Raw genomic sequence first — 27,080 nt, 5'->3', positions numbered from 1 at the left:
TAATGTTCTAAGAGTCTTTATCAGTACTGAAATTCAAGTCATTCTCACACTTGTTTTAAATCACATTAGAAGTTATAACGGCTGGAAGATGAATGATAACTTCTGGTCATGTTAAACTGGGCTGCACCATATTCTCTTCACCGGACAGCTGTGACGTCATTCGCGGTACAGTAAGTCTCCTCACCAGGACATACCGGAGGGGCGGAGTTGAGTTGTTCGGACCAGCAACATGGCTGCAGATTACTGGGAGCCAGAAAGACCCGAGACTCTGTCAGAGTGAACCGAGCCAAAGATAACCCGGGACAGACCGGGACAAACCCTCCCGGTGAGTAATATACACTGCCGAGCTTAATGTGTCCGGGAGAGCGTTTTATTTCATTCTGACGGGGCTGTTAACGGAGCGGCAGCTTCAGAGATAAACCCGTTCCTCCTCTGCTGCTATTTATAACACACTGCAGGACATAGACGTGTCCCATCCTCACTACAACTATACAGAAACATGTACCGCAAAGGGAAAACACACATACTATAGACAGTATCACAGACATGAGAACCACAGAGATCCAGAGGACGACGAACACCAGCTGCTAGCCGCTAAACACTGAAACACAGTATCTTCAAATATTTATGCTCAGAGAAGCATAGTGACGTCACGACATCATATTAGCTGTCAGGTAGATAACCTGTCAGTCAGTTAGGTGTTAGCATGTTAGCTGTCAGGTAGATAACCTGTCATTCAGGTGTTAGCATGTTAGCTGTCAGGCAGATAACCTGTCATTCAGGTATTAGCATGTTAGCTGTCAGGCAGATAACCTGTCATTCAGGTATTAGCATGTTAGCTGTCAGGCAGATAACCTGTCATTCAGGTGTTAGCATGTTAGCTGTCAGGCAGATAACCTGTCATTCAGGTATTAGCATGTTAGCTGTCAGGCAGATAACTTGTCATTCGGGTGTTAGCATGTTAGCTGTCAGGCAGATAACCTGTCATTCAGGTGTTAGCATGTTAGCTGTCAGGCAGATAACCTGTCATTCAGGTATTAGCATGTTAGCTGTCAGTTAGATAACCTGTCATTCAGGGATTAGATTAGGTTCAATTTTATTGTCATCGTCAGAGTACAGTAGAGACAACAAAATGCAGTTTAGCATCTAACCAGAAGTGCTAATAGTCATATCATAAATATAAATTCATAGAAGTAGTGCAATTGGCATGAGGTATAAATGGTATGAGGTATGTCGAGGCAGTGCAAGTAATTTCTGTAAATCTATAAAACATGTGCAACACATTATGTAAACAAGTGAATTGTGCATCAGGTCGTAAGTGGCAGTGCAGTAAAAAGTATAAGTGAACAGTATGAGGACAGTATTAGCATGTTAGCTGTCAGCAGATAACATATCATTCAGATATAAACATGTTAGCTGTCAGGCAGATAACCTTTCAATGAGTCAGGTATTGGGCGGCACGGTGGAGCAGCAGGTAGTGCACGTGCCTCACAGCAAGAAGGTCGCCGATTTGATCCCTGGATTGGGCAGGGCCTTTTCTGTGTGAAGTTTGCATGTTCTTCCCGTGCATGCGTGGGTTCCCTCCAGGCACTCCGGCTTCCTCCCACAGACCAAAAACATGCTCATTAGGTTAATTGGTGACAAAAATTGTCCTTAGGTGTGAGTGTGAGCGCTAATGATTGTTTGTCTATATATGTTGCCCTGCGATTGACTGGCGACCGGTTCAGGGTGTACCCCGCCTCTCGCCTGTTGACAGCTGGGATAGGCTCCAGTCCTCCCACAACCCCAAAAGGGATAGTGGGGTATAGACGATGGATGGATGGAGTCAGGTGTTAGCATGTTAGCTCTCAGGTGGGTAACCTGTCAGCCAGGTGTTGAAATGTTAGCAGGTGGGTAGATCAGGTGTTTGCTTGTTAGCTGCCAGGTAGATCATCTGTCAGTTAGGTTAGCATGTTGTCTGTCAGGCAGATAACTTGTTAAGATGTCAGCTGGACTTTGAACACGGGGTCGGTGTGTTAAATTTTGGTCTGACTTCAGTACAGACGTGCTGTCCATTAATGCACACGTTGAAATTACAGGATTCTCCAAGATTTCTGTTATCCAGTAATTACTGTTGCCCCTTTACTGGGAAAACCTGTTGATCAGCATATTTAAATCTCTCTGGTCACAATGTCCATTGAACATAATTCCAGAGTTGGATGTGAAAATGTTGCCCTCTTGCTTCTGTCCTGATTCAGTGAATTAAGTTTATTTAGACCAAAACCAGAATTGCTGGTGAGTTTTGTTTTCTTTGTTTAAGTGAAGTGTGTTTTGTGATGATGAAACTACTGTTTCTGTGAGTCTGCTGGTTTTGGTGAATGTGATATAAGGAAATTTGGATCTTACTCTTAAACAAATGACCTGTCTCTGTTGGGATTGTCTCCATAATCTTGTCAGACACTTACTACAACAATCTGAATTGTCAGTGGATATATATTGATGGTACCTGGAGAGATTACATCATTGTTTCCATTAGTCACTTGGGCACAGAAACATGGGAAAATAGGATCCATAAACGCAGGTAATATTTGACCTAAACTTCTCTTATTTGCCCGGTGCGTTGAAATCTTCCAGAGAGGACTGAGTGAGAGGGTGGACACCAGAGGAGCCGGAGCTGTCATTTCCTTTCAAACAAATGTTTGGTTTTCAACACCTCATTATACTGATGATCAGTATTAACAACGGATGTTTCTCTTCACTGCAGTGTCTTGTTGTTGAATGGACTTGCAACCCTTGTCCTTCGCAGTGAAATGTTTTTGTCATACTTTACATTTACTATTCTTGCCTTCATTTCCTCTGTCCACCTGTCCAGGTGTAGTCTCCAGGCTGGCTGCTCCGCCCCCCTCAGCATCATTACCTCCCCGTCCCCACCTCATGGAGAGGATGAGGAAGATCAAACGACAACTGTCACTCACTTTGGGGCGGGGAGGGGCTGGGGGAGGGGACAGGACGCTGAGTGACACAATCAACCAGGAAGTAACATCACACAGTGACTCAGGTAGCAGATACACACACACACACACACACACACACACACACACACACACACACACACACACACACACACACACACACACACACACACACACACACACACTCCCTCAGGTGTTTTCAGTAGGTAGGGGATTGTGATTACTGATCCAGAATCAGCTGTTGCTCAGAGGAACTGAACCTGGTCTTTGTCCTGTACTCAGATCAGATCAGATCTGTAGAGCTAATGGTGTCATGAGCTGATCCTCATCTCCGTCAGAAATCTGACTGTGCTATCAGAGTTAACTCTCGCTGTTCCAGGATTAAACTGTGACCATTTCCAGAGTTAAAATGTCATCATTTCCACTGTTAAACTGGGACTGGTTCCAGTGTTAAACTGGGACCACTTCCAGTATTAAAGTGGGACTAGTTCTACTGTTAAACACTGACCAGTTCTACTATGAAACTGAGACCAGGTCCACTGTTAAACTGTCATCAGTGCTGCTGTTTAACTGGGACCAGTCTTACTGTTAAATTGGGACCAGATTAACATCAAATTTTTAAACAACACAGCTGATTTACCTGTGTACACCTGAACCCAATGGGGAATACAACACTGAGGACTACAGTACACATCAGGAGCTGAATGCACCAACATTACATCTGACTTAGAACTAACTGAAAGTTGTGACCACTTTGAATTGCCTAGTGTATGAATTGTGCTATACAAATAAATTTGCCTTGCCTTAAGACGATGACTAAGACGACACCGTTTAGATTTAAGCCCTGTATGTGCTGCGTAGAGTAGTATCCACAGGAAAAACAGAATAAGTAATGATCACACAACCAGAAAAGAAAAATGACAATGGCTGCACTTATTGTTTACAGAATAAATAACAAAAGGGCATTAAGATGAGTCATTGATTGGACACATCCACTGGACATTTATTCAGACAGTGAGATGTTTGAGAGGTTTTGCTTTGGCACCCCTCTTTGAATTATTGAAGAGTAACCCAAAGACACAGTATATTTTTGGAAATATTTATTTTTTACTCTTTGTATATGATGTATGTAATGTACATGTACATGTACATAGTTGTTTTTCTATTCTGTATCCTGAACACTTTCTTTTATCTTGACCCTTTTGTGCCACCTTGTGTTTTTTGTAATACTTCCTGGCTGTAAGGACTTGATTTCCTAGGTGTGGGATCAATAAAGTCTTATGTACATAACCTTGTGTAGTTGATTTTATTTTGTATTTTTTAGTGGCTGTTTTTTTTTACTTGTTCTGTTTTCTACCTCTCTGTTGTTACTCTGCTGCTGTGCCGGTGAATTTCTGCAGTGTGGAATAAATAGTCTTATCTTAACATCAGACTGGTTGTGCTGGTTTTACTGGCCAGCCTTAGGTCTGAATATGAAGCTGTGTGAACTGTGAGAGTTCTGCTGCCAGTCACTCACTATGTTTACATGCAGTCACTATTTGGGTTATGGTCAATATTCCGGTTTCTGAAACATTCGGAATAAGCTGTTTACATGCGTGAACAAACGGGTTATTCAATTGGGATATCCTGATCAAAACAGCGATGCACGGAGAACATGTCGACGCACGGAGAACGTCATGACGCAACGCGCGTCATTTCGGCTTCCTCTTCCTGTATCCAAAAACAACAACAGCAGCAGCAGCAGCACGGCGGATAGTGAACAGCCCGGAGCTGCTGCTGACCTCCACCAGCACTCCACACTGTCCTGTCTCACTCTTCATTCATGGAGGCGAGAACGTGAAGAAAGAGGAGAAGCAGCCGGAGCTGTCCGTCCATATCCATGCCAGCTGCACTCAAAAGACCGAGATTCCTTGTGAACAGAACATGCGCAGAACACAAATGAACGTTCTGTTCGATGGGGACATTCTGACAGGCGTACACATGACCAGATATTCGGGTTAGAAAAGGAGTGACCCAGGGGTCATATTCGAGTTTTTCAAAAGGGTTATTGGTGTTTACGTGGCCGTGCACAACCAGGTTATTGCTGATATTCTGGTTCTGAAAGGGTTACTGACTGCATGTAAACGTAGTGACTGTATCATTTAAAACATCAGTGGTGTTATGGAGTGTCAGGGTCAAGCGTTTGGTACCTGCTGATACAGACAGAAACATGCTGCCTGACTCGTCCCTCTGATCTGTTTGGTTTATTGGATATATGATTTTGATTGGTAGTCTGTTAGACTGTCAGTTAATCAATAACCTGTTTCTTTCCTTCATCCCCCCCCATCAGAGGTGGTGTCTCTTCGTGGTTCTTCTGGAGGTTTGAAGGTTCGCGGTTCGTCATCTTCAGTCCAGTCTCTCCTTCAGTCATACAGCAGCTCACTGAGAAAACCTCGAGGCCTTGGACGCAGCCTGAGTTCCTACCTGAACCACACTGCACGACTGGGTACTAATACTGCATATAGATGTACAAATATTGCACCACCTGAACCACACTGCACGACTGGGTACTAATACTAAAGATACATGTACAAATACTGCACTACCAGAACCACATTGGTTTCTGCCTGTTAAAAGAAGTTTTTCCTCACCACTGTTGCCAAGTGTTTTCTCATGAGGAAATTGTTGGGTCTCTGTAGATAAAGAGTTTGGTCTGTACCAGCTCTATGTGGAAAGTTCCCTGAGACAACCTCTGTTGTGATTTGCTGCCATACAAATAAAATTGAATTTAAGTGAAAATACTGCATTGCCTTAGCCCCACTGCATGACTGAGTACTAATACTGCAAATACATTTGCAAATACTGCACTGCTTGAACCACACTATGAGATTGTGTACTAATATTGCAAGAAAATGTACAAATACTGCACTACCTGAACCACTTTGCACGACTAGGTACTAATACTGCAAATACATGTACAAATATTGCATTGCCTGAACTACACCGCACAACTGGGCACCAATACTGCAAATACATTCACAAATACTGTATTACCTGTATCACACGACATGACTGGGTACTAATACTGCAAATGCATATATGTGTGTGTGGGGGACTGTGTATTGCTGTTTTTAAATGTTTGTGTATTTTCAGAGATAGTCCATGAGGACGTGAAGATGAGTTCAGATGGAGAAAGTGATCCAGCTTCTTCTTCAGATGGCGTTCAGAGTCCAGTTAGAGTGAGACTGAGAAACAAGAAGATCTCTACTGAGGTATACACACACACACACACACACACACACACACACACACACACACACACACACACACACACACACACACACACACACACACACACACACACACACACACACACTAACGCACCTATACACAGGAAGACACTAAGGCTGGATGCTTTAGTAATCTTCCATCAGACTGACTAGGGTCTCCTCTTACCAGCAGCTGCTTTGTTTACTTCCCTCTCTAAGTTTTTGTATTTTGTGTTGTTATGCCCCATCTTTGTCTTCAGACCACATGCTGATTCACATGATTCTGGATCAAATGGAGAATCTTTAGCAAGTTACTGGGGCAACCTGAAAATAATGAATTGCAATAGTCCAGCCTCCAAGTAACAAATGCGTAGACTAGTTTTTCTCCATTGGTTTGAAACTGGATGTGCTGATTTTTGCAGTACAATTAGGTTTTGTACAAATGGACCCAAATGCTGAACTCAGACAAGGAGGCAGGAGTTGTGTAAGCAAAATATCAATGTTTGATGAGTACTTAAAAAAAATGTGCAACAGATGCATCTAGATGAGGCACACAAAAGACTGAAGAGGCGACTGAGAGTGAACAGGCTGAGAGAGTGTCCAAATCCAGTTAACTCACGAGACACAGACTGACAGGGCATGGACTGGAGCAAACAATGGTGAGTCACCAGATCACAAAAACAAGGGTCAGGAAGGTAGGCGAGGAGACTCAGGAGTCTCAGTTGTTACCATGTGGAAGAACTGATGATCTGACGCATTGAGGGTGGAACGCCGATGCTTCTACACTGTGGCAGCAGGTGAGTCTTGATTGAATGATAGGTGTGCTCAGTAGAGGACGAGGCTGGACCTGATCTGCCAGCAACGGCCTTCAGTACAACATACACACACAACCATATAGGTGCAAAAAGGCAGTCCTTGAAGTTTGTTTTACATGGCAGTTCAAAGTACATGTCCTGATCAAAGATAACTCTCAGATTCCTTACAGTGGTGCTGGAGGCCAGGGTAATGCCATCAAGACGAGCTATATCAGTATAAAGTGAGTTTTCAAGATGTGTTGGACCAGGAACTAGAACTTGAGTTTTGTTTGAGGTCATCCAGGTCTTGATGTCATTGACATATGCTAGAAGTTAACTGATTGGGTTCATCTGGCTTCATTGATTAATATAACTGGGTGTCATCTGTATAGCAATGAAAATGTATGGAGTGTTTCCTGATACTGTTGCCTAAAGGAAGCCCATATTGCATGAATACAGTCAGCCCAAGCACAGAACCTCGTGCAGCTCTGTTAGTACCTTTGGCATGCATGGAGGAATCATCATTTAGTTGAAGTTGAGTTGAGGCTGATCAAATATCACAGCTGTTTCTAAGGCTCCTGCATTTGAAGATAAATCGCCACCAGCTGAGGGCAGGAGGTGACGAATTTTCTCTCTAATTATCACAATTTTATCATTAAAGACGCTCATGAAATCGTTAGTACTGAGGGCTATAGGAATACATAACTTAATAGAGTCATGATTCTGTCAGCCTGGGTACCGTGCTGAAAAGAAACCTGGGCTCGTTACTGTTTTCCTTTATTAATGATGAGTAGTAGGCTGCTCTGCCATTGCAGTGGGCCTTCCTTTATTTTAAGACTTATCTTGCTAAGCTAAATGAAATTCTTCCATATTGGTGGAATGCCATTTCCTTTCAATTTTCATGATGTTTGCTTTAATTTACTTATTTGGGGGACACCATGGAGCTAACATCATTAGTTGTATATCTTCTTTTTTAGAGGGGCAACAGAGTCGAGTGTCACACACAGTGAACCTGCAGAACTATTAGCAAGATGATAAATGATTCAGGGACCAAATTCAATATTCAGTATTCCTTTATTCGTCCCGCGGGGGGATATTCCAATTCACAGCAGCACCAATAAAGCAGATAGAATAGTATCAAGTTAAACACCACAAGTATATACAAAAGGGTGGGATAAAAAGAAAACGTCATCCAAAAAAAATTGTGAATAGTATTTACAGACTCTTATTTACCGGTAGTATTGCACAGATTATTGCACAGGTTATTGCACAGATTATTAGACATATTATTGTACTGATTACTTGGAGCAGTTTCTGTTGTACAGTCTGACAGCTGCAGGAAGGAATGAGCTGTTATATTGAGACATGGCATTGAATTAAATGTTGATGGAATCACTTCCTTAAATTTAGCTACAGCACTATCAGATAGACATCTAGATTAGGAATTTTTCCCTAATGGCGCATAGTCTATAGCAGACATGTGGGGTGTGTTATATACAGACCTTTGGATGTGTATTTATTTTGTGTTTGCTTTGATTCTGTGTTTTCTATCTTGTAGAGTCACTGTGTGACTTCAGTTTGGAAACGAACTGATGATTTATCCTTATTCAATAAAGGAACATCATGTTACTCTTTGATGTGTATTTCTATTTATATTGGATGTGTATTTTATATAGTATATGGGAAACTGTCTATCTGATGGTTGCAACATCATCTAAAATCATCATTTATCTACAATGATTGAAATGAATGAAATGACTTCAAACTGAAATGAATGCTGCTCATGTTTTGTGTTAATGTGTAAATGATGACGTGGATCAGGTTGGATGTGATAACAGTGTGTAGTGCTCAGTGGAATAACTGCTGGTTTCTGTTTGTGATGATGCTGACTGAGATAAGGGATGAGATTCAACAGATCCTGGAGCTTCGCCTGGTCTGGAGCAGACGAAGCTCCACAGAATAAATCTCCATGGTAACTCATCCCATAACATTTCCCACTTTCAGCTATCCTGCTTTTGTGCAACTGGATCAGGGATAAGTTGAGCCAGGATAACCAACATATCCCGGCTGAATCCCTTATCCTAGTTTTGTGCAACAGGCCCTGGACTTTCTTCTGTTTATTTTTGATTTCATTCATTTACTGCAGTTGGGTGGCAGACATAGTCTCTCTGGGGTTTGGTGTGGCTAACTGCTCTAATGGAAGTGCAGAGAAGTGTGTAATAAATAATAATGATAATAATATTTTTATTTTCATAGCACTTTTCATACATAAGAAAATGTAGTACTTTACAATCAAAGACACCTCTACCTCTACCCCGCCCACACACACCCACACATAAGATCACAAACTCATACAATCAACACTCACATGACATCATGATGAAGTACATACAGGGAATGCCGAAAAATGAAATGAGGAAACACAGGAGATCAATTTGAAATATTAAAACAATAAAAGAAAACAAAATTGAGCAAAATTTAAATACATACATGTATATAGACATAAAATAATACATTTTATTTATAATGCACTTTTCATTCCATTTTCAATCTCAAAGTGCTACAGCACATATTACAGTAAAAACATAAAAAATTTAAAAAGACTACTTAAAGTCTATTAAAAGCCTCTTTAAAGAGAAAGGTCTTTAAGTGTTTTTTAAAAGCATCCTTGGTCTGTGGGGTCCTGAGGTGACTGGGCAGGGACTTCCACAGACGTGGTGCAGCAGCACAGAAGGCCCGATCTCCCATGGTCCGAAGCTTGGTTCTGGGAGTGTGGAGGAGGTCTTGATGTGCAGAGCGTGTATTCAGGTCTTTTTGGTAGCATGGTGGAACAAGTGGTAACACTGTAACACTTCTGTGTGGAGTTTGCATGTTCTCCCCGTGTTCACCCGAGGTTTCCTCCTTATATAACCCCCACTAAAAACATGCAAGAAGATCACCACCTGACCAATGGTGACGAAGAAGAACTGTTGCCACTGTTGGCTGGCAGTTGGCAGCCCACCGCTCCTGGTCTGCCGCGGAGGATCGACAGACCGAGGATGGGATAAATGCGGAGAAAATAATTTCACTTGCATGGCATATAAAGTTTCCTCCCTGCAACTCTGTGTGCTGTGATTAATAAAGTTGACTTCTTCTTCTTCTTCTTATATTCCGGTTTGGGGTTTGCTGGGTGAGGAGTTCTTTAAGGTATGGTGACGTGTTTTCATAAATGCATTGATGGGTGATTTTGTAATTTATTACAGTGATGGGAAGCCAGCGAAGTGTGTGGAGTACTGGGGTGATGTGTTTGTGTTTCCTGACTCTGAGTAGGATCCTGGCTGTAGTGTTCTGAATTAGTTGTAGCTTGTGGAGACTTTTGCTGGGGGTCCCAATGAGGAGGGCATTGCAGTAGTCCAGCCTGGAGCATAATGAGAAGTAATGGACCAAGTACAGACCCTTGAGGGACACTGCAGGTGAGAGGAAGGGTTGTAGATTTTGCAGAGCCCCTGCTGACAAAGTGGGACCTCCCAGAGAGGAAGGATGTAAACCAGTCCAGGGCAGAGTTTGAGAGTCCAATATTTTCACGCTCGAGGAGAATTAGGTGGTCAATAGTGTCAAAAGCAGCTGTCAAGTCAAGGAGGATGAGGAGGGAAGGAGAGCCAGCATCCGCTGCCATAAGAAGATCGGTAGTGACACGGATGAGAGCAGTTTCAGTGCTGTGAGCAGAGCAGAAACCTGATTGGAATTTTTCATACAGGCCCTGAAAATGCAGATGGTCTTGAAGCTGAGCTGCTACAACCTTTTCCAGCACCTTTGAAATCAACGGCAGTTGGAGATGGGCCTGTAGTTGGCTAGGACTTCCGGATCAAGGGAGGGTTTTCTCAGGAGTGGTTTGATGACAGCTGCTTCATTTTCTTGATGAGGGCTTCTATTTCACTCTGCACGACCTCAGAGAAACACTGGAGAGGGTGAGGGACTGTAAGCTGTGAGCTGGATGACAGTGTAGCTGCAGCTTGATACTTGGAAAGATGAGTGGTGTCGATCTTAGCTTTGAAGGAGGAGAGGAATTTATTGCACTGCTCCCCTGAGTATTCTGTGTGTGTTTGGGACTGGTGTTTTACTCCACTGTTTCTTCAATTATTGCCTCTCCTTGATTTAGACTGAATATTTCTGGTGTGTACTTTGTGAGAGTTTATGAGTTCCCTTATTTGATCCGTTTTCTTCTCCATTGTACCATTTCGATTTAAGAAGATGTATCTGCATAGGTCCTCAATGACCACTGCCCCCTCCTTCTTGTTACTGGTTTTGCAAATGGCTTTGTCCTAAGGAGCCTCTTTTTTGCACCCGGCTTGACTGTATAAATGAGTCTATACCTATAAATAGTATATGTAAGAGCTAGAAATTAATTCAGAGATCAATCAACAATCACCTGCTGTAAGTTAACGGTTGTCTAGAATGAAGTTAAATGCTTTCAGATTAAAACTGTTAATACAGTCAGAACTACAACCCCGATTCCCAAAAGTTTGGAAACGTAAATAAAAACAGAATGCAGTCACTTGAAAATGAACTGCTTTTACCAATGTTTTTTTTGAAGTGTCTCTGAGTACATATATTAATCTCCTTTATCCAATCATGTGTTCGCAAAGTGGTGAACCTCGCTCCATCCTCTGAACACCTGACCTTTTCCAGGATGCCCCTTTCATATCCAATCATGATCCTCTCACCAGTTACCAATGAGCCTGTTTGCCTGTGGAATGTTGTAAACAGGTGTTTCTGGAGCGTTCCATATCTCTCCCAGTCTGTGGAATGTTGTAAACAGGTGTTTCTGGAGCGTTCCATATCTCTCCCAGTCTGTGGAATGTTGTAAACAGGTGTTTCTGGAGCGTTCCATATCTCTCCCAGTCTGTGGAATGTTGTAAACAGGTGTTTCTGGAGCGTTCCATATCTCTCCCAGTCTGTGGAATGTTGTAAACAGGTGTTTCTGGAGCGTTCCATATCTCTCCCAGTCTGTGAAACGTGTTGCTGCATCAGATTCACAATAACCAGATATTTACAGAAATCAAAAAAGCTGATGAGGACAAACATTAAATATGTTGACTTAGAGCTGTTTTCAGTTGTTTTTGCCAAAAAGGAATAGAAAATTATCACATTCTGTTTAATGTATTTTTTACAGAGCTTCCAACTTTTGTGGAATTGGGTTTGAATGATTGTAAAGTGTTTCCTGTCTGTGTGTGTTTCTTGTCTCTCTCTGTCTCTCTCTCTGCCTGTCTGTCTGTTGTGTTTCAGGACATTAACAAACGACTGTCATTACCAGCTGACATTCGTCTCCCAGATGGTTACCTGGAGAAGTTTAATGTTATTGGTCCAGCTCTGTTTGAGCAGCCAATCAGCAGGCGACTACGCAGAGTGTCTTTGGTATGTCTACATGTTTCCATTCTACATGTTTCTTTAGTATTTTGTAATGTTGGGGCTTCAGAGTTCTTTTGTTAAATTAACCCTCTCCTTTCTGTCTGTCTCTCTTTGTCTGCAGTCAGAGATTGGTTTTGGGAAACTGGAGACGTACATCAAACTGGACAAACTGGGAGAGGTGAGGGCTCACCTGATGATGTAAACAGAATCTCATCTATTCTGTTTCATAAAGTTTGATACAAAAACACAAAAAGTGCTGGTTCCTGTGTGGTGGATGTTGTACTTCTAGTGTCACAAGCAAACACTTGAAGCCTTCTGTCTCACTGTTGGTTGGAGTCTGATGGAGGTTCATCATACAGCAGGAAGTGAGACGATGTTGATCTAGTTCATCAGTCTCCTGTCAGGAGCTGCCTCCATTCTGACCAGTTTATTAAGTCTGCTGGTATTATTGAGCTCCCTACCTCCTCCTGAGGGCAGATCACTCTCAATTAGACTGGTTACCTGTACTCTGTTGTTTGTTAAAGACTGAAAGGTCTCAGTTTCCTCAAGAACAACCACACTCTGTTCTCTGTTGCTTTAGCAGTCCAGTGTCTCACCAGTTTAGCTATCACTATAAGTATGAGTCCACCAGTATGAGTTCAGTTCAAGTCATGATGGAGGAGATCTCAGAACTTTTGGAGGTTTCAGGTTCATGAGTTGAAATGAAGTCAGACATTTGTGAATAGTAAAACTGGTGCATCTCATGTGATGTGCCACCCAGCTGGAGTCACTGCAGATGGCAGATGAGATCTGTCATCCAGGATCCAGAGTCAGGGTCAGCTGGTTTTCTAGAATTCTTCTAAACCAAAAGGTGAAGCAAGGCCAGTGGTGTTGAAACGTTCTGGAAACAAACAACATGACTCCAGCCTCCTGTTGAGTCCTGGTCAGTCCTTAGCTATAGTCCTCGAGCAGGACGACCTAGAGCTGAGTAAGAGACTGATGATTGATGTTGGTCTCACCTGTCTCCTTCCCATCCCCTCTCTGCCCGTCTGTCTGTAGGGGACCTATGCTACAGTGTATAAAGGTCGCAGTAAACTGACCGATAACCTTGTGGCTCTGAAGGAAATTCGACTAGAACATGAAGAAGGAGCTCCATGTACTGCCATTAGAGAAGGTACTACAGCACTAATACTGTACTACAATTGTACTACTACAATACTAATAAAATACAACAGTGCTACTACTACAGTTTGTGGTGAACAGGCTGCTTGTATCACATTACAGACAATATAACACACACCTGCAGCATCAAGTCCTTTTACTGAAACTGAACGCATCAGACAAAAGTATTACTGCAGTATCAGTAGTACTTTAGTTGTCTGTATTACTGCACTCTCAGTATTACTGTTTTATCAGTAGTACTACTGTATCAGTATTACTACAGTATCAGTAGCGTTGTGTATTTGTATATTGATGTGTTTGTACTGTGTGTGTATATCTGTGTTTTCTCCCTCAGTGTCTCTGTTGAAGGATCTCAAACATGCCAACATCGTCACACTTCATGACATTATCCACACGCAGAAATCCCTCACATTAGTGTTTGAGTATCTGGTGAGACACACACACAAATGCACGCACGCACGCGCGCGCACACACACACGCACACTTATTTTGATACATTATTATTTTATTATTGATCCTCTAATGATGTTTCTCGTATGTGTCAGGACAAAGATCTGAAGCAGTACCTGGACGACTGTGGAAACATCATCCATGTTCACAACGTGAAAGTGAGAAAACTTTGAATGTATCTGTCACCTGTTGCTGACTTTCACTCAGCTGTCCCTCCCTGCTGTTCACCTGCCATTCAGATGCTGCTCACCTGACAATCATCTACTACTTACCTGTCATTCAAAAAATAAAATAAAAATCAGTGAATCATAAAGAAAATGATATTCCAGATTCAGATTCAGCCACACCACGTGCACAACACATGCTAGAGGCTCGACAGGAGCTCTGCCAGAGAAGCTGTCCACTCATGACTAGACTTGTGAGGAAGCTGGTTTGTTGTGGACTTTTTCTAGTGACTGTACTAGTTTTTCTCTTCTCAGCTCTTTCTTTTCCAGTTGCTGCGAGGTTTGGCATACTGTCATCGGAGGAAAGTTCTCCACCGAGACCTGAAACCCCAAAACCTGCTGATCAATGAGCGAGGAGAGCTGAAACTGGCAGACTTTGGTGAGTGCACTTCATCTGTTTCCTGCTGGCTTTAACTGACACGTTAACATGGACAGTAAGGTTTCTCTGCAGAGTGAAGGATCATCTCAACACTGTTATTGTCTTTCTGTCGGTGAATTCTGGCTGCTTTACCACTAACTGCAGCAAACAACCGACCTTTAAATAATCCTCCCTTCTACAATTATTTGTTGTAGTTCAGTCCAGCAAGTGGGCTTAGAGTGAAGTATATTGTGTTCTGTGTGTAACTGCGCCAACTATTCAGATTGTTCTCCTGTTCAGAAGACTTATACAAGTGGTCCCCAGGCCACTCTAACTTTATGTATTTATTCAAACATAAATGTCACCATTTTATGTGCCATACCAGATTATAGCTTTGAGCTAATTCACATCTGTCGTGCCTTGGCAGCTCAGAGCCAAAAGCAGCACAATTACAAACAGTACAGAATAAAAACAACATATTTTTATTTAAAAAAAAAAAAAAAAAAAAAAAAAAAGAACAAGCAAGAGAGACTATACAAAATTGCACCGTAAAGCACATCACAAATGTATACTTGTCATGAAGACTATTAGATAGAGTATCAAAATCAGTGAGTTCAGAGCTGAGCAGTTTTTCACAGACGTCAGCTGGCTCTGAAAGTACAGATAGAGCTGCAGCTCCTCACATTGTCAGGCAGGGTGTTCTAGTGATTTGTGGCTGTTACAGAGAAAGCTGATTGCCCAGATGCAGTGCGGTGAGATTCTATGTCACTATCTTGTATGGACGATATTCTGGCAGATCCAGTAGAATTTTCGGATAATGCACTTTTGCTGGCATCTAATTTTGTTACCATAGAGGGTGAATTAATGTAGATGTTGCTGTGGAAAAGTGCCAGTTGAATGTCAAGTAATATTACTCGTGTGTGTGTGTGTGTGTGTGTGTGTGTGTGCGTGTGTGTGTGTGTTTTCTAGGTTTGGCTCGAGCAAAGTCAATCCCGACAAAAACATATTCCAACGAGGTGGTGACACTGTGGTACCGACCGCCAGACATCCTGCTCGGCAGCACTGACTACTCCACTCACATCGACATGTGGTAAGTGTTGTAGCACTATTGTAGTATACTGTAGTGCTACTTTTACAAAATGATGATAACAGTAATAATAATGACTTTATTTGTGTATAGCCCCTTCATGCAAAGATTGAGCCAAAATTGCTTAACAAAACAGTCGAAAAATAAACAATCTTAAGTAAAAAAGTAATAATTGTAATAGCAAGAGAGAGACAAACAACACACGGTTTGATAACAATACAATAAAATGGAAACTGATGGATGCAGATTTGTAACTTTTGTTTAGAAATTCCAGGGCAGTTAGTTGTTCCAAGATCGAAGTGGAGGTTGTTCCACAGTTTAGGGCCAGAAAACAAGAAGCAGCCTTGCCCCATTTCTTTGGACAATGCAGAAATTTCTAAAAGAAGGCAGTGGAAGATGTGGGAGTTCTTGTTGGGGCAGTCACTGATATATGAAGGTGCTAGATTATGGAAGGCTTTGTAGATAGGTTAAAGGACTCTATTAGCACTTCTACACGATATGAGTAGCCAGTGATACAGAGCAGATGGGTATTTTTTTGTATTGGTGTAAGTCCTAGCTGTGGCATTCTGAAGTATTTGTCGTTTTCTTCAAGACTTTTTTTTGGAGACCAGTGATAAAGCTTGTAATAACGGCATGTATCAGCATTTTGGCATTGTTCTGAGTTAAAAATGGTCTAATTTAGGCAACTTTCTCAGATGCAAAAAATTATGTTTTTTGTAACCTTGTTAAATAGCAAAGAAAAGTAAGATCTGAAAGTCTGAAACCACTCCCAGATCTGTAACATATTTTAATTCGCTTAGACAGGCTTGTAAACAGTGAACCTCACCTTTGAAGCAAACAGTAGAATTTCCTATTTTGTGCTAATTTCTTTAGAAAAAACAAAAAATTACTCAACCACATGTTAATATCAGTGAGACAGGTTGAAAGAGCTTTGAAAGAACTGGGGTTGTCTGATGAAACAGAATGCTTCTGTGAGGAAGACCATATTTAATGTCAAATGTTGGTGACACAAAGTCGCCTAACCCTGACCCTGACCCTGACCCTGACCCTGACCCTATTCCACTAACAAAACATTTTCTTTGTCATAGGCACAGCAAAGGTCAATTGATTAAAATAGCATGCTCAATCATGTGAAATGCAGATAAATCTAGTAAGAAGAGGACAGTCAAATTATTAATCATTTGAAACTCTTAGGTCATGTACTACCTCTAATAAAGCAGTTTCGGTGCTGGTTGGTCCAATAGCTGGTCTGGAATTGATCTAATTTATTATTAGTATTCAAATGATCATGTTTGTTTCTGAAGTTATTATGGGGCATTTGAAGTATGAGGAATCTCCACACAGCTCATTTTCTTTAATCTGATAAAGGACAAAGATTCTTCCCTCTAGTTTGAAATCAGTTTGCTCAGATTAGCACACAGCTGCCACATGGTGGTCGAGTGGTAAGTGGAGGCATCCTACTGCCCTTCCTCACAGGGGAAGTTGGCCATTAGCTTAGCTGAAAGTGTTTACTCTGTGATCAACTGACAGAACGTTGTTTCCTAAACCACAAATATTCTTCTGTGGTGAATATTATATATTTTATGAACATAAGATTAGCTGGTCCAAACTGAAGCGAACTGTTTGTCTCTCTGTCTGGGGTGTTAGCCTCTCTACCTGTGTATTCAATGACCTGCATGTCTGCAGGGGTGTTGGTTGTATCTTCTATGAGATGGCGACAGGTCGGCCTCTGTTTCCTGGTTCCACAGTGGAGGAGGAGCTTCACTTCATCTTCAAATTGCTTGGTGAGAACCAGTCAGCTTGCATCTTATCAGTGAGAGCCAATCTGTCTTATTCATTTTTGGCTCAAAATCATGTACTTTGTGTATACTTAATGCATTTAATGTGTTTTTCACGTTTTGGATGTTTATTTTGTCTGCAGGTACTCCCACAGAGCAAAGTTGGCCTGGGATCAATTCTAATGATGAGTTTGTGGCATACAACTATCCTCAGTACAGAGCAGAGAGACTGAGTAACCACACTCCCAGGTACAAAACTATACTCCCAGCTACACGACTATATGACACAGAGGTACACGATTGCACTACTCACCGGTACGGAAGTGCGCCGCACTTGGGTACACAACTATACTCCCAGATACATGACTATCATGCACATACATGCATTGGCCTCAGGTGTTGTTGAAGTTGAAGCACCTACTACCTTACGCTGCTGGGAATAACATCTCTGGCAGGCTCACTTCAGTGACATTTCAGTAGTAATTTGAGCTCTACATCTCAGGTCATGTGCTGATCATGTGACTGTATATTTCTTAACAGTTACTTCCTGTTACTTTAGAAGCGATGACTGACTGTCTTTGGATGAACACCAAAACATTTTGGTGATGGTTCTTTCAATTGTCCAGTGATTTTAAGAAACATTTGAAAAGAATAGGCAGTGTTTTCCAGAAGTATTCACTGGTGAGTTGTGAGATTGTCTGGGAATTCATATTCAGAGGGAAATATTTCCAGAGCCTGCTGCTGCTCAGTGAGACGGCATTTGGTAGTACAGTTTCTGTGATGTGGTGATAGCTGGAAACCCATGCCTTGGCTCCAATATGCTGAGAAGACAAAGAAATCCCATATTATGAACAAGTGACATTTGCTGATCATCAAGAGTAATGTCCTCATTACCAAAGACTACTGTTAAAATCCTGCAGAGAGATTCTTAAATTTAGGGATGCATCAATACGGATACCAGCGTTGGGTTCAGTACTGTGTGTAATCAGAAAACTAATCCGGTACTACGTGAGCCAGTTTTTTTTTAACACCCATAACTTGGATGGATGGATTTGATCACCTGGTCAGTTTTGGATTTCAGGTGAGGTGATCCCATAGCAGATGATACTGTCTGTCGGGGACATTAACATTGGTTTCTGTTCAATACCTGAGACTTTCTGAAAAGAATAACTGTTGTATTTTGGAACACAGTGTTGACATGAATGCGACAGTTTATACTCAAGAAGATCAATTTAAAAAAGTCTTTTCCTAAGACTTTAGCCAAGAAGGTAGTAGTCGGGGTTCAGCACTTCAGCCTCAGTTGTCCATGACTAACCGTCCGAGTTGACTGTGTAGGTGAGTGATGAAGTGACGCAGTTGCTGTGGCTGGTCAAGTGTGGGAGTTCCTTCATTGGCTGTTGCTCCTTTAAAATGAATCGCCATGAGATGTTTTTTTTTATTTACATCATCAGATGGCATTTAAGTGAACTGTTTTCTGTTGCGTCCTCAGCAGTGATGTGCAGATCAGCTGAGTTCATCTGAATCTGCATGTATCCACCCGGCTCCCATTTAAGACCTACACCCGCATGTACGTTCTACTCCACCTCTGCTGGCCTGTATGGGCTATACTGCCTTTTAAATTATGTTGAACGTTGTTGTCCAACGCCTTTGTAGATGATTTTGAGTGTTACATTGATGTGAGTGTTCTCTTAATGATTGACAGTGATTGGAGAGGCCGCTTTCACTGATTTTAAGTGTTACCATCATGCTATGTTGTCACTGCAGCAAATATCGTGGGACATTTTAGGAGCAAAACAAAGAAACTGTAGTTATTAACTTGGCAGGACAGAGAAAACAGAATTAAACTTTTAGCTTCTTAAGTAATTTTTTTTAGGTCGCTCTGATGGAGCTCAGAATTTATTAGGATGACAGCTGTTTTTCTCCAGTTTCACTGTTCGAATGTGGAATGTGTGGATTATTAGAACACAGAACATTAAATAACTTCAGATCCTGACTGACCCTGTTGCCATGCTGGGAGATTTAAATAATGAATCTATGTTAATGTATATTATGACAATTTCAGGACTCCAATATTGCCATAAAGGAGCCCCAATCCTTGATTTACAGCATTGCCCGTAATCTCCTCCTGCACTCACAGACGTTAAAGGGAAAGTTAACATGTTGGAAGAAATCCTTGAAATCTGTGCACATACAAAACAGCCATGAGGATGTCTCTGAATAAGTGTAAAGTTTTCATTCATCATCAGATTCATTGTATATTAATTATATGTAAATGTGTACAGTGTCTGTCTTAATGGGTAGATGCTTCACAGTGTTCACTCACCTATAACCCATCCTCTGTGACACTGCTCAATCCAAGGATGAGCTGCAGTGCTTGTGGATATAACTGATCCGCCCATTGCTAGTCCTCACGGAGTGTTAACTAGATGTACTACAAGGTTTGTACAAAGGCTTAACCAGGATGTATTCAAGATTAGAAATATACTTGAATTAGAAAATGCTAAAAAATGCTTTGAACACAATCTGGTTTTTCATCTGGACAGTCACTCATGTAAAGCAAATATCTTTTCAAATTTGAAATTAAATGATCTCGTCATATTTCTTTGTCTCCCAGCATTGAAATCAGCAAGCGTTAGCCAGCACATGGAGGGATAATAGTATGTCTAACAGCTTAAGCCCTTTTTTATAGAAAAAGCACCAATATTTCACACTGATCGGTAAAAAGTTTTGTGTGTGTGTGTGTGTGTGTGTGTGTGTGTGTGTGTGTGTGTGTGTGTGTGTGTGTGTGTGTGTGTGTGCATGCATGCATTTATGTGTTTGTGTGTGTGTTTGGGGGGGTTCAGGCTCAGCAGTGAAGGAGTGGAGCTGTTGTCAAAGTTCCTGCAGGTCAGTAAATGTCTCACTGTGTTTTTGTGTGTATATCATAGAGATGTAACCCTAAACGAGAAATGCAGAATATGAAACTACAATAACTCTTGATAAGTAATGGGTCATGTCTGAAAATAATAAACCATAGTGTTGTTTTGTTTTCGTCCCTGCGATGACACGACGAGGAAACCACTAACTGGATGAAAAAGTTTGACGGAAAGTTTGTTTGAACTGTAGTTTGAGGGGAAGAAGAGGATCTCAGCAGACGACTCAATGAAGCATCATTACTTCAGTAACCTTGGAAACAGAGTGATGACACTTCCTGACAGTAAGTTTAAACATGACCTCTGGCCCCCATTTTTGATCTGTGATGTCACTGAGTAGTATGATGTCACTAAGTCACTGTGTTGTTGTTTCAGCAACGTCCATCTTCAGCCTTCAAGAGATTCAACTGGAAAAAGAAACAATCAGATTGACAGTTACACCTGATCCAGGTAACACACACACACATATGTGTTGTTTTTCTATACTTGTGAGGACAGTCAATGGCATCCCCTGACCCTCTAACCTTAACTCTATGTTTATCCGTTACAACTAAATGACTACCTGCTTCCTAACCCTGCTCCCTAACCCTAACGTGGACTCACCTGGGTGAGTGGGCTGGCAGCCGACGTGGCTCAGAAACTGGAGGAGGATGTTTTGTCGAATTAGTTTTATCTGTATAACTTGAAATCAGCTCAAAAGTTGACACTGTCGTGTCCCTTTCCGTGTAGGGCAGGTGCAGACTGTGCTCTTTACAGAAACACAAAAAGTGAACTGCACCATGAATCCAAACCTGAGCTAGTAAGAGTTTCTTCACAAGGTCCATTTAGTAGCTGTTCCTGAGTTTTTATTTGAAAGATTATTTTTGCCTTTGCTATTAGCTAGTATAGCTGAAGATAGATGGGGTGGGCAGGGGGCAACTCACAGCAAAGGTTCAGAAAGCAGTTGCTGCTGAGGACTCGGCCTTCATAAATGGGGCATGCGGTCTGCCAGGTGAGCTACCAAGGTGCCCCTGTGCTTGAGGTTTGATCATGTCACAAAGTTCATGGTTGACCATCTGCAGCTCCCTAACAAGTGGACAGCATCTGTGGAGGAAGATCATGCGATATGACTGAAAGCTCCAAAAGAACAGCTACTCTGCGGACCTTGTGGTGAGATTGTTTTGGTGACCGTTGTTTGTGACATAAAGGTGAAGTTTGATTCTGAAAATGAAACTGTTTGTCGAGTGTTTTTTTTTTTTTCCCTCTGTCCAGCAAGGAGGCGGAGCCTGCTCTTCTGATGCTGTCGGGGGGGTGGAATCTATTTTGACAAGTGGAGGTGGAGTCAGCTGCAGGACAAGCGAAGGGAAAATTAAAGAACAGGAAATGATTATTTTTTTCTGTGAAGGAGAAAGTGCTGCTGAGAATCAGGAAGTGAATCAGAAGACAAACTAAAGTGTGAAATTATTGTTTATCAAGAGAAGAAGACGGCAGCCTGCTGTTTACAGACAGACAGACGCAATAATGAATCACCTGCGCCACCTGACCAATCAGTTAGCAGCATGTTAGTAATTGCAGCAGATTCACCTCAGTTCATGAACAGATGACTGAGTGAAAGATGCTGGAGTGAATTCTGTCTTCCATTTTCACTGCATAGTGTGAACATGTACACATAACATTTTTAAAAGACTCTTAACAAGGTCCTGGAAAACCTGGAATTCTGTGATACGGCTTTGTTCTCATGGAAACACCTGGATACAGGTATCACCTGTTTGACGGCAGCACTGATAATTAATCCGAACCCAGTTTCACACAGTAAACATCAGTGATGACATCACAGAAACAGACGAATGATGTCAGGTTGACAGAAGACTTCCTGTCTGCTTGAGGCTGCAGATGCTTGGGTCATTGTTGTTCTGGACTAAACTGAAACTGTATTTTCACCTTCATTTACGGAGGGGATGAAATGGGAGGAACATCACACAAAAATGGAAGATGTGTGTAAAATCTTTTGAAAATGTTAACAATTAAATCTCAGTTCTCAAACCAACAACTGAAAGGTGTGAATGGAGTTCAGCATCAGGTCACACAGGAAGTGCTGCAGACAAACATTTTTACCTGTTTTACTGTCAGAACTGAATAGAAACGTTCTGTGACTGAAGGAGATGATGAAGAAAGAGTATTGTATTTTTCACCTGCAGCTCTTTATAATCTGTGTTTCTGCTGCAGTAAAGCATTACATTTACAGTTCAGTGTTATTTGTTCTAAACGGAAGCTGTTTAACAGCCAGTGGGAGAAGCCATGTTTGTTCAAACAGAAATCTGCAGGAAAGTGTCTATTATATTTTGAAAGTGTTTCTGCTGTTCTGCAATGTGTGTCATGCACTCACACTGTCCACTGTAATACTGTTAATATATGTATATACTCGTACTGTAAAAGATGCAGTAATATTGTTAATATATATGCATATATTATACTGTAAATCTGCAGTAAACAGCTGTGAGCTGTTTTCTTTCTATGTGCTGTTAATTACAGATAATTTTATTTTACCACTTAATTTATTGTTTTTATTTTTATAGGAGGTCACTAAGTTATTCTTGTCACTGAATGTCAGGAACCATGAGAGGTTGACAGTATGTAAGCAGAGCCTCTGTCAGAGCGTCACAAACAAAGCAAAGCTTTTATGTTTACATTGACAAGTCAGTCAAGTGACCATCAGCTGACAACAAGAGAAAATTCAGAAATGATTGAGAGCCTGAAGAAGGGTTAACTCTCACCTGCTCAGAGTCCAGGTGTGTGTGGGTGGGGCTTTGATTGAGTCTCGAGGCAGGACTTACCTGGGGACAGGGTTTGTATGAGGACGGGGTCCTTGATTGTGTCTGATTGCTGGCTTGGTTGAGGGTCGGGGCAAATCTTTGCCTGCAGTTTGTCAGTTTCAGGTAGTTTGAGATTGTCATTCCTTTAGACAAGGTTTGTGATATGTTTTAAAGACTTCTTCTTCTTCTTCATCAATACTGATGTGAATTTTAATTTTTTAGTTAGAAAAAAATGTAGAAATAGAGAAATATTGATCAGAAATAGTAATGATTGATCAGTATTAATAATGTGCTTGACTCAGAGGAATGTCAGTCTTTAATCTGCTGTTAAAGTGTGATGTTTACACAAAAGGCTTGACTAGTTGAATATCTGTAATGCTGGTGGAGATTTTCAATTGTTGTAGACTGTTCATCTGTACTGTTGCACAGTGGAGTAATGCAGCAGTGGCAATGCCTCTACAGCAGATATGCAGCTGTGGGTAGTTGGCAAGTCATAGTTGTCGTGCTTGGATTTAACACTGTGCAGTGTGGGGCGCTAAAGCAGCCAACTTGCAGCAATAGCAAGAGGCAGAAGGAAACATTGGGTGTACATTTCAAACTTTATCAATCAATCAAACTTTATTTGTATAGCACCTAAAACATACATTCATACATAAAAAATGCAACACAAGGTGCTTAACAAAAGATAAAAGCATAAAATAGCAATAACATAGCAAATCCGCCCCCCCCCCCCATCACACCCGCAGGCCTACATCATGCACATGCACACACACCCCCAAGCACAAGCCCACCCCAACGAAACTGTCAGTGTAATAACGGCAGGGCACTGAGGCATCATGAGAGGAAAAAGAAAGCCATCTATGGGGAGCTCATCCACGCTGCGAAGGATCATAGCCCATGGCCACAGGGAGCACCGCCACAACAGAGAACCCCGACCTAGAAAGACCTGGGTGGACCCCATACATAGTGCAGAGCCCCCTGGTCCCCCGACCTGGGCAGACTGTGGTGGACTCCACATGCAGGGCAGAGCCCCCCAGTCCTCCGGGTCCCAGACCAGACACCCCTCCCAGCGTGGAGGCCCCCCATGAGGAAACACAAGAGCTAAACCCTAAAAGATAATAGAATAAAAAGACCTAAAAACCTAAAAGACAATAGAATAAAAGACCTAAAATTGAATAAAATAAAAGGACCTAAAAACTAAAAGACAATGGGCTCGGGTAAAACATGTCTGAATTAAAAGAGTATAAGAAATCAGTTGAAAGCCAAACTAAAAAGGTGAGTCTTGAGCCTCCTTTTAAAAACATCAACGGTCTCTGCGTCCTGATGCACTCTGGCAGGCTGTTCCAAAGCTTCGGACCATAGTGGCTGAATGCCGTCTACCCGTGGGCTTTGGTCCGAACCCTTGGAACAATCAAAAGGCCTGAGCCAGAGGACCTCAGGGTCCGCGATGGCTGATATGATAAGAACAGGTCAGATAAATAAGATGGCCCAAGACCGTTAGGGTCTTAACCCTAACCCTAACCCTAACCCACTTAAAAACTAATAAAAGCACCTAAAGGTTAAATGCTCAACTTCAATCAACAGCATGAAATACTTTACATAGAGACAGGTTTGTTGACCAACCATATTATGTGTTGTGCCATGTTAAATGAAAACAAGTCAATGTATTCAGAGAAAGAAATACTCCCCATATCTCTGCATGAAAGTGATCCTGCTACTGCAGTCAAACAGCATGTCCAGCTCAGAGAAGCTGCTGGGGATGAAGTCCAATCAGATCCCAATCTCAGTTTCACCTAACCCCGGGTTGGTCCTGCCTACATCAGTTAACCTTTCATTACTTGTATTTGAGATGATGATTGTTGACAAGAATTTAGCGTTGTTATTGGGTGGAAAAAATAAGATACCTCTCCAGCAAATAACTGACTAGTCAATAAGTTTTGGGACAAGTTGATGAAAAAAATCCAGCAGTCATGAATTCCATAGAACCGATGAAAAGAAGGCACTGCCTTCATGTTTTGTTGATTTTCACTGGATTCATTTGATGTTGATCAGCTGAAGTCTTAAATATCAAACTAAAAACAGATTGCTACAAATGTTAAATGCAAAATAACTGATTCCGGAAGTGTCGAGTTTAAAGAGATAAAGCAAGAATATATTAGTGCTAAATGTTGGAATACAGAAACAAACTGTCACAGCATGAAAACTTGTGTTATGAAGTTTGTTTTATTTTTGAGCAGTTCAGATTAATGGACGGAGAACGTCGGAAACTAGTTTTCCGTACTTAGCATGAAAATACTTTAATTGCATCCACTGAGACTCAAAGTGAATAGGCAATAAAGGTGGTGAGTTCTCCTTGAAGGCAGTAAATCAGAGATGAACTTGAACTTGTAGGTGTTCAGTCTTTTCTGTGTTTCTGTGAATGATGGAGGAAGTGATGTAATGGGGCAGAGTAAAAGTGAAACTTCAGTTAGCTGTGTTTGTGCTGAGTTGATGATGAATGACTGTTGAATGTAACTACCAACTGTTAATTTGATCAGTAGTTTACAGTAATAACGTGTACAGAGTTAGTATTACTGATCATTTTCAATTTGCAGTGCTGTGTTTATCTTCAGCTGCTGTTCAACTGCACAAAAAACAGCATTGAGATCTGAAAGTAGAGGTCAGATGTGTCTTCAAATGTCACCGATACACACAGATTTTTGATTTCAAGAACATTAACTAATATAAAACAATCCAGATCACTCAGTAAACCTGTTTCAGGAGCAGGTTGATGAGACATGAGCTCATAGGCCAACAGATTTAGTTAGTTTCTAGTTCCTAGTTTCTAATCATCATTTTAACTGTGCAGAGAATTGAAAGAGTTCATGGGTCAGAATAGGAAGCTGAAAATGAGCCATTGACCTCAGATAAGCCCTGAGAAATATAAACTGCTTTTCATTGTAACAGTTGATACTGGTTTTTAATTTTTGGGGTTCATGTGATGCTAATAATAATAATAATAATAAATAAATAAATAAATAAATAAAAATAAAGATTGAATATGGTAAAATAAAAAATAAAAAATCTTGATCAGAAACGAAGACTGGAACATCTAAACATTCAGTTCCTGATCATTTTTATGCTCACAGCCACAGTTCAGCCACAGTTCAGCCACTGTGGAGCAATAAGTGACATTAAAAACACAAAATTACTCAGTGAATTGAGATCTGAAGAAGTAGAATGTATCAGTTTTTCAAAGTTTGGTCATTTTATTCATCAGATGTTTATCATGTTTGGAATCAAAGAAACTTGAATGAGCTGATGGGAAATGTGTTTGTTGATGACATGGAACCAGATGCTGTTTTTTCTGCTTTTGTAAATGAACTAACACGCTTTGTTTTAGTTGACACCTTACCAAAGTTATCTGCAATATACTGCGCTGCATGATGGGATTCTTCCAGATAACTTCTATGCTGTTTATTTTTTGAATATTCTTCCATCTGCCAAGAAAGCACTGCGATGTATCTGATGCTATAACTGATCTGCATACTTGAAATATCAGTCCAAGTATGGAAAATGAAGTATATCTTGTTATTGTGTACAATTATGTTTATTACATGTATTCTGATCATAATTACAGTATAGAAATATATATTAAAAATCTTTGTTAGTGTTGGTTGGTTCTTTTGTATTTATCAGATCACATTAAGTAGTTTTCAAATGAAAACGGTTCACACTTGTACATCTGTAGGGTTAGGGTTGAGCACGGTCTAGTCTTTGCCGGATCAACACCCTCACTGCTCAATGAGACCAATTGGGTATTTTGTTCTCAATTTATTGATCCATTGCCTCGCCAGCATTTTGTATTCCTTAGTTAGTCAGTGTTCCTTGGTTAGAAAAGATATATGTTGCAGTGCATGCTCCATCACAGCCCATCCTGGTATGGACCAGCCCCATC

At 41.2% G+C, this 27,080-nt stretch overlaps 1 protein-coding gene across 2 annotated transcripts; it reads left to right on the top strand.

Moving 5' to 3' along the window:
• Window positions 1-202: 202 nt before the first annotated feature.
• On the top strand, window positions 203-25,205 carry cdk16 (cyclin dependent kinase 16). Of its 2 annotated transcripts, XR_011602401.1 has the most exons (18): window positions 220-325; window positions 2,852-3,037; window positions 5,281-5,436; window positions 6,084-6,202; window positions 12,259-12,387; window positions 12,503-12,559; window positions 13,420-13,534; window positions 13,877-13,971; window positions 14,088-14,150; window positions 14,472-14,595; window positions 15,544-15,664; window positions 17,348-17,445; window positions 17,583-17,688; window positions 20,283-20,325; window positions 20,545-20,635; window positions 20,727-20,801; window positions 21,413-21,500; window positions 21,603-22,818. XR_011602401.1 is itself a non-coding variant. In XM_070967934.1 (17 exons), the coding sequence occupies exons 2-17, from the start codon at window positions 2,914-2,916 to the stop codon at window positions 21,626-21,628; spliced, it is 1,542 nt and encodes a 513-aa protein (XP_070824035.1). In that variant the 5' UTR covers window positions 203-325; window positions 2,852-2,913; the 3' UTR covers window positions 21,629-25,205. The 2 variants fall into 2 exon arrangements, 1 of the variants encoding a protein (XP_070824035.1); XM_070967934.1 differs by lacking the exon at window positions 21,413-21,500 and having other exon boundaries at window positions 203-325; window positions 21,603-25,205.
• Window positions 25,206-27,080: the final 1,875 nt, after the last annotated feature.

Source organism: Chaetodon trifascialis, chromosome 8, assembly GCF_039877785.1.
Source record: "Chaetodon trifascialis isolate fChaTrf1 chromosome 8, fChaTrf1.hap1, whole genome shotgun sequence".
Taxonomy (NCBI): domain Eukaryota; kingdom Metazoa; phylum Chordata; class Actinopteri; order Chaetodontiformes; family Chaetodontidae; genus Chaetodon; species Chaetodon trifascialis.
This window is presented reverse-complemented; position numbering and strand designations above follow the sequence as displayed.